This window comes from Pelobates fuscus, chromosome 6, assembly GCF_036172605.1.
Source record: "Pelobates fuscus isolate aPelFus1 chromosome 6, aPelFus1.pri, whole genome shotgun sequence".
Taxonomy (NCBI): Eukaryota; Metazoa; Chordata; class Amphibia; order Anura; family Pelobatidae; genus Pelobates; species Pelobates fuscus.
Window position 1 is genome coordinate 224,829,177 of NC_086322.1, and position 8,750 is coordinate 224,837,926.

At 41.4% G+C, this 8,750-nt stretch overlaps 1 protein-coding gene across 8 annotated transcripts in view; it reads left to right on the plus strand.

Annotated features, from left to right (window-relative positions):
- Positions 1–7,919, plus strand: part of SEC31A (SEC31 homolog A, COPII coat complex component) — a 61,929-nt gene extending 54,010 nt beyond the window's left edge. For all 8 annotated transcript variants that reach the window (XM_063458784.1, XM_063458785.1, XM_063458786.1 and 5 more), the window contains one exon: positions 7,336–7,919. In XM_063458784.1, the coding sequence (XP_063314854.1) occupies positions 7,336–7,515 (180 nt within the window). In that variant the 3' untranslated portion in view covers positions 7,516–7,919. The remainder of the gene's footprint in view (positions 1–7,335) is intronic.
- Positions 7,920–8,750: the final 831 nt, after the last annotated feature.

Below are 8,750 nucleotides of genomic sequence, written 5' to 3' on the forward strand. Positions count from 1 at the left end.
TAAGGACAGGAGGCTTCATATTTTGCATAATCTTTCTTTACTAAAACTCCAGCAGCACAGGTTTAACAATAAAGTTTAGTGAAAAAAACATTGCCATAGGGTATAAAAGGCCCTTCCTCTTGCATCATTTCTTCTTTCTTTGGTGCGAGATAATCATAAACATATCCTGCTATTACAATAAATAATGATAACGACGAAGAATCAGACTGTAAATGATCCAAATCCCAACTGGAAGATTGTCGTAGAGTGCGAAGACGATCCATGTATTGATCCATGAATAAGAATCAAACTGAAAAGACGTGAAAGGGATTTGGAAATGAACTGTTTGTCCTCATTATTATTATTATTAGCATAATCAATATTACTGTTTATAAAACGCCAGTTTATTCCGTAGTACTTTACGTAAAAGGAATTTATCAGATGAGACCAGAATATTTTAACCGAAATAGGTAGCTATGATAGAGACATTAATATAGTCAAAATGTATTAGGAAATCATAACAGATAGCAGTAGTAATTTCAAGATGTGATATGAAATAAACCACGTAATAAAGAGATGACCACACACCCTGAATTCAAATCTTTTATTGAAGTACAACCCAAGGAATGATAATTAGGGAGGGAAAAAGCAGGGTGGGAAAATACCCGCCTCCTGTCCTTAATAAAATTAAGATTGTGTTAGCATAATCTACAATTTTATAACAGGACAGGAGGCTTCATATTTTGCATTTTTAACGCTATGGAACAACACAGGATGTGTGAAGAGTCCGAGGAAGTAGAACACCCTGAAATTCTCTTCTCGTGACCCGGCCAATGAACATCGGCGAAGGAAGATGCGTCGTGGATGTCTAAGACGCATCCATGACCCGAATGACCGATAACCAATCGATCACCGCAACCATATGAGCAATGGTCAACTTGCCTACTCGGTAAGGTGGTGGCCATAACTGGTGTGAAAGGTATAGTATACAAAGGGAGAGAGAGAGGCTGTCTCGATTGTGAGATTCCTCGAGGGTTAGTTTGAGTGAGTATCCAAATCCACAGGACAAACCCGTAGGAGAGAGAACCACAACTAAGACCCATAACCGAGTGTATTCCGATACTGGTTCTGGAGCGTATGATGCCTCGCAGCATACGAAAAGTCCTGTCGTGGAACGTGAGCCGCCAAAGTCTCCGATGGTATCTTGTGGATTGTCCGTAAGATGGGAGACAGTGGAAGAGCAGTGGATAGCCCAGAATGGAGTCAATAGGATTGGGGAGCCCCTTCGATTCTGCTGTAGTGGCGAGGTGCGTGTCACCCAGATCTCCGTGATGCGATGGTGACCAAGGAGTCCCGTTGTCAGTTGTTGTCACGAAGCCCAGTTCGTGATATAGGTAATCTCCTGAGGGAACCCTAGTCGTAGGGTAACCTTGCATGTAATTTAGAAATGGTAAATGTCCTCCGATATTATTAGAGTCCGATACCAGACTCCGTCCAGGTGTTTTGTGTAGTCGGTTGCCGAGATATTGTCCAAATGTAGGAGAATACAACTATCGGATCTGTCCCAGGCTAGCTGTAGGTTGTCGGTAATCTCGACGCCGGCCGTCTCTTCTCCAGATCATGGTTCTTCGGTAGGGGTATGTGCAGCGAGCCTTCCAGCCCTAGAGACTGATTGTCGATTACGTGTGTAGTAAGTAACGTCTTGTAGTCTAGATAGGTGAGGTAGTGGATTCCCTTGTGGCAAAGGGCGCCATGACCGGTTACTAAAGTTTCTTGGGTACCCTGGGTCATACCTTAACGATAGACATGTGAATTGATTCGTTTGGTCCCATCGATGAAAAAACAAAATGGACAAATGGGTCCCTGGTGTGACTATCCTGGATGGGTATGTGTCCGTCCAATCCGAATGATTGAACCCACCTAGGTGTGGGGAAGCTGTAGGATGGTGCCAGGATGGTAGTCTCCCGACTACTGTGAGCATAAAATTATCCCTGAGTTAATCAGTGACGTCTGGAGCGAATGCCCAGCGCTTCTTGGAAATAAGTATAAGTTTCCTCATATGTGAGATTTGTGGTCCTCCAGTACCCATAGAGGGGTGGTACTGGAAGATGTGGACTTCGACCCCCAATGGTATCCAGATGAAGCATTAGTTCATGGAGCTAAGTTACCCTACTGGGTCGTTCAGCCCAGGAGTATAGAGGAATCCTATGTCCTATCCGTCGGCCATCCGGAGTATTCTAGTCTCCCTACTCGAGTAGAGGTAGCTTCCTTATTTCATAACAAGGTAGACCGCTGGCCATGGTTACACCATGAGAGCGTTGAAAGCGGAGAAATGTAAGAGTATAGCTGTTTCTCAGTAATGTTCTGTTGTTGGGGTAAAGTGAGTGAGGGCCTGCGACCCGGAGTCGAACACGCAGTCTCCTTGTCCTAGGTTTTGTGGCTACAATTGTATGGATCGCGGATGAAGGCCTGGCAACCCCTATCTCTGTGTGTTGTCTGACCGTGCGGCGGTCAAATCCGTGGAGTCTCCGGAGATTTCCTTAATAGGTTGTTTGGATAACTTTCCGGCACATCGAGGTTCTGTACCCAGGCTTGATGCAATTATTTGGAGGGTCCGTGATGGAATACTTGCACTTGTATATGGGTGCTTGGCCCGGGGCCTAGTAGCTCATGAATTCATAGGCAGATGGGGTACCATGGTTCACAGTCTCTGCAAGACCCTGACCCAGTCTATTGGGGATTGTTGTCTGCATTGAGGTTGCCACTGCAATTAACCTAGGCTGAAAGTCTTGACTGAGAGGTCGTCTGTTGACCTTTCCGTCTGTTGAGTATATATATCTATATATACGGTCTAGGTACATGTGTAAATGTGTTAGGACACCTAGAGCGCCTCCGCCCATAGTTCCATGTGAAATGCGCATCTGCGAGTGGGGGAATAACCCCAGTAGTAAAGGGGTTCATCCCAATAATAAAGTGCAAAGAAGTCCGCAGACGAGTGCTGGAGCCTGATTACTGCAAAATGTTTCCCCTTCCTCAGTGAGGAGTATGTGGATCACATTAGTCGTATTGTGGGTACCATGCATAGAGTCATATATACATATAATGATATAGCAGGGGGTGAGCCTGCGTGCACTGCGACTCTTAATGATATAGCAGGGGATGAGCCTGCTTGCACCGTGACTCTTAATGATATAGCAGGGGATGAGCCTGCTTGCACTGTGACTCTTAATGATATAGCAGGGGATGAGCCTGCTTGTACTGTGACTCTTAATTGTAGAGCAGGGGATGAGCCTGCTTGCACTGTGACTCTTAATGATGTAGCAGGGGATGAGCCTGCTTGCACTGTGACTCTTAATGATATAGCAGGGGATGAGCCTGCTTGCACTGTGACTCTTAATGATATAGCAGGGGATGAGCCTGCTTGTACTGTGACTCTTAATTGTAGAGCAGGGGATGAGCCTGCTTGCACTGTGACTCTTAATGATGTAGCAGGGGATGAGCCTGCTTGCACTGTGACTCTTAATGATGTAGCAGGGGATGAGCCTGCTTGCACTGTGACTCTTAATGATATAGCAGGGGATGAGCCTGCTTGTACTGTGACTCTTAATTGTATAGCAGGGGATGAGCCTGCTTGCACTGTGACACTTGAGCCTGTGGGGGTCGCCCCCTATAAAGGGGTCACCCCAATAATAAAGTGCACAGTAACCCATTAGTGAATGCACATCTTTGAGTGTGGGGGTAACCCCAGTAGTAAGGGGGGTCACCCCAATAATAACGTGCCCAGAAAATAACGTTTGGATAGTTTTATTCTGGGGACTTCTCTAAGGAAGTCAGTGTCTTCCGTTTCAGTGGCCGTTGCGGTGTCGGTGTCTGTTTTCGGGATCTGCACCAGTGGAAATAGCCTTCTCCACTGAGGCAGCCACCGCCAAATTTATCATTGACTGGAAGTCAGATGGTGGTGAGTCACTCAACATGAAGTAGTGGAGTATTCCTCTCTGTGAAAGACAGGAGAATGTCAGGTACTGAAGTACGTGAGTAGTAGTACAGTCGGCTTCCACTAATGACTGTGGGTCACCCAGTGTTATCTGACCCGAGACCCTCAGGTCGCAAGGGGTCGAGTGGCCTGAGGAGGGGGTCACCCTCTGTGCGACCGGGATGAGCGGTCGTATAAGTGGGCCGCACCCGTCAAGGGTGGAGGGCCTGTTTGGTTTGGGGTTCACCCAACAATATATGAATTGTGGAGCCTGTACATTTGCAATTTCCTCACTCCTTGGTAAGGAGGTGCGTGGATCACCCCAGTCGTAGTGTGGGTGTCCGATATTCACTGCATAGAGTCATATTGTTAGTGTATGGCAGGATGTTGAAACTGCGTGCGCTATGTCTCTTTGAGCCTGCGGGGGGGTCACCCCATCTGAAAGGGGGGTCACTCCTGAATAAATCCTGTACCGAGTGCTGTATGGCTCAGCTTGGGGGTCACCCAGCGTAGGTGGTCACTCCTGTTATGGTATTGGCAGGAGCGTCAGTGAGGTTCACCCCCAACTGAGAGGGGTCACCTCTGTATAGACACTCTGCAGCCGTGTAATGGTTAATGTACAGTGCAGTTTGTTATCAGCAATGTTCCACAGTAAATTATTGTTTAATGGAAATACTTAACTATACATATCCAACGTGTGAGTCATAACCGCTAGGGGCGCAAATGGCGGTCTGGGTCTTGCAGGTGCGAGATCTAAGATGGCCACCGTTCGCGCCAAAACGACAGGGCGGCTAGCCGTTGCGGCCCGCCAGCGTGGATACGAAAAATACACCGAAAATAATAGATCACAAGCTATAAAATCGTGAATACATTCTCTGGTTACCCAAATAGGTGATTCCTATTTTATCTACTTCAGTGGGGATAGAACCTGTGAACCATAACATATGGACAGTGTACTGCTAGTGTATTAGCCCATTGAGCTAACCTAATGCATGAAATACATTGTGAAACATCTATATATACACATATATATATATATATATATATATATATATATATATATATATATATATATATATATATATATATACACACATACATATATATATATATATATACACACATACATATATATATATATATATACACACATACATATATATATATATATATACACACATACATATATATATATATATATACACACATACATATATATATATATATATATATATATATATACACATACATATATATATATATATATATATATATATATATATATATATATATATACACACATACATATATATATATATATATATATATACACACACACATATATATATATATATATATATATACACACACACATATATATATATATATATATATATATATATATACACACACATATATATATACATATATATATACACACATACATATATATATATATATATATATACACACATACATATATATATATATATATATATATATACACACACACACATATACACATGGTGCTATGTATATCACAGCTCCTCTTGAAAAACCCTGTAGGAGAAATTAGAGCATTCCAGACCGTGTGAATCACGGTCTGGGAAGGTGGCTGTCCGCCCTGGATCTCGCGGTCTGCGATACCCAAAATGGCCGCCGTTCGCGTGCAAATCTTAATGCTGGTAACGCGGATTCCAACACTCCCCCTCCCGCTGACCCTAACCAATGCCCCAGTCCCTGGTTTGATAAGCGCGATCGTGGTAACTTGCCGCGATCGCGAAATGAATAACAGGGAGATAGTGAGAGGGAAGCAAAGGTAGTATAGGTGGGGATATAGGGGAGAAAGGGAAAAATTTAAGAAAATAAATAGTGATAATCAAATATAGAGACAATCCATCAAACCCAGTGTGAATGTAAAACCATAGTAAGAATGGGCAGAGAATACAAGATTCTGACAGAGGAAATGTAAATTCTATAGTAAGAATGAGCAGAGAAAGGAAGCTCTGACAGAGGAAATGTAAATTCCATAGTAAGAATGAGCAGAGAAAGGAAGCTCTGACAGTGTAAATGTAAATTCCATAGTAAGTATGAGCAGAGAAAGGAAGCTCTGACAGAGTAAATGTACGGTAAATTCAATAGTAAGAATGAGCAGAGAAAGGACACTCTGACAGTGTAAATGTAAATTCAATAGCAGAGAATAAAATACTCTGACCTGTCTGACTGGAGCAGCAAAGAAAGAGGGAATGATGCAAGAGGAAGGGCCTTTTATACCCTATGGCAATGTTTTTTTCACTAAACTTTATTGTTAAACCTGTGCTGCTGGAGTTTTAGTAAAGAAAGATTATGCAAAATATGAAGCCTCCTGTCCTGTTATAAAATCACAATTTCACTTTTATAGCTACCAGAGTCTCTGTGACTGGTAATGGCCTCTTCTCTGGGTGGTGGCTGAAGAGGGTACTCCTATTGGTTTAATGTGGAGATCAGTCACCTGTTGCCTCACCCAGCAATACAGAAGCTATAATAGAGACATGTTCTGGCATTTTATTTTGTGTGTGTGATAAAATTTAGTATTACAGTTCCTTGTCTTAAACTGATTCTTCTTAGGCTGATGAAATCACGAGCAAGTGTATATATTTAAAGAAATAATATTCTTATCACTTCCTATACACTTTCTCCACACTATGCCAGCTGCACTGCAGTAAGATCAAATTACATAAAATATTAGACTTTTCAGCTCTGCACTTACTAACTAGCTCACTGTATAAATTAAACTGAACAATTAAAGGATACCTCTACTTTGTTTTTCACTCATGCGGTTGAGGTGGAATTTTATTTAAACATTGTGCTAGCAGTTTTGGCAGGAAAAAAATATTTAAACATAAGTTTTTCTCCCACTTCTCAGTCAAATCATTGACATAAACATAATGCCGGCGATTTGACAGACAAGGGAGAGCAGAATAGACCCCCATAAGAAGCCCTGTAACACCCTAGATGCTATCTCTGGCTAGGGAGTATCGGAATGGACATTATTCCGTTCACTGGGAATGAGGCCAGTGTGTTGCCATGAGTAAATGTCATAGAGATACATGATGTAATAAATGTAAAATAATGAGATGTCATGTATTTGGGGCCAATCTTTCTAATATTAAATTTTATGTACAGGTTAACTTTAAAGTGACACCACAACATGGTAGGCATGACAGATTTAATGACACATTAAAAAATGACACTTTAAAAGTTCTATGCCTCTGGGTTGATGGAATTTGAGACGGTTTCAATGTGTTTCTCTGTCAGTAAAATTGGATTGAAAAGTACGTACATGAATTTAAATCAGCCTTGTTCTCCTAACCACCTATTTATTTAATTTTCTTGTGTTTCAGCTCTCCCCTGCAATAATCGCAGGTCTGCACAACATTGCCAGAAGTATTGAGTCTCGGAACTACATGGAAGGGCTAAATATCCACACCCACATAGTCACAACCAGTAACTTTAGTGAAACATCTGCCTTCATGCCAGTACTCAAAGTTGTCCTTACCCAAGCCAATAAGCTTGGAGTGTGAAATCCTTTCTCCACAACCTATTGCTCCACAACAAAAATGCAACTCTGCACCTTGGGCAAGAAGACGGACCAAGGACTAGCATGTTTTTAAACTTCCAGAAATCCGTTCTGTGACTTTAAATGCAACATAAAACACCACAAATTCCTGCATTTATTAATTTTTTTTAATGTTGGGAATTCTTTTTATTTCTCGCAATAGTATATTTTTTTCTCCTCCAAAGATCATATAACCTCATGGATTATTTACAGCATGTCAGAATTACAGGGGCCAGTAACATATTTTACAAAACCTGCCGATGTTCCTTTAGTTCTGGCTCACATTTTAAAAAGGCTGTGGTTGCAAAGATTAAGGCAACATTGCCAAAAATGTGTCTCATAGAATAAAACATGTGAACCCAATTTAAACATCTGGTTTATTTTCTTTGTTGTGCACTGGAAGGTAATTACAGTGTTTGGTCCATATTTAAGAAGAAAAAAAAACTTATTGCTTTTTTACATCCAAGAACAAGTTTATTCTCTTTTAAAAGCATAATTCCTATGCACTTGGATATAGAGAGGGCATTACTTGCCATTGGAGGAGTAACTGAGCAGTTTTAAAAGAAAATGGTACATTGTCAGAATGTCTGGAACCTCTCTTCCTGGAAAGTTACTAGAGCAGGGAAGGAAACCTTTGGCACTCCAGATGTTGTGGATCGATTCACCCTGATGCTATGTCCGCATTATAACTGTAAGAGACTTATTGAAGATAATCCACAACATCTGCAGTGCCGAAGGTCCGACCACTTACCAAGTAATCTGGATTTCATAACAGACACAAGGTGGGGTAAATGTTATACACATGCATACATACAGACACACACAGACTTTCACAATCAATGCTGAGAAAACCAAAAAGTGTTCAGCTGGAGGGCCACATAGTTTCTAGCTTGATCAAACAGGGATTCTGAATGTGTTACCACTTCTAAAACTACTATCAAAAGGGAATAAAGAAAAGTTTGGATTAAGACTGAAAATCATGATTTTCTTCATTATCTGTTTTTTTTTTTTTAAATACAAAGTAGTTTTGCGGACAGATTCTTGTAATGTTGTTTTTTTTTAACTGAATTAATCTTGCAATAATTTCATTCATTGCTGGTATCAAAATCCCAAGAATGCCATCTGTACCACACATCATGTATAAACCTATTAGGCAAAAGATCCGTGCTCTTTCTCTCTTGCTCACCATCATTCCAACGC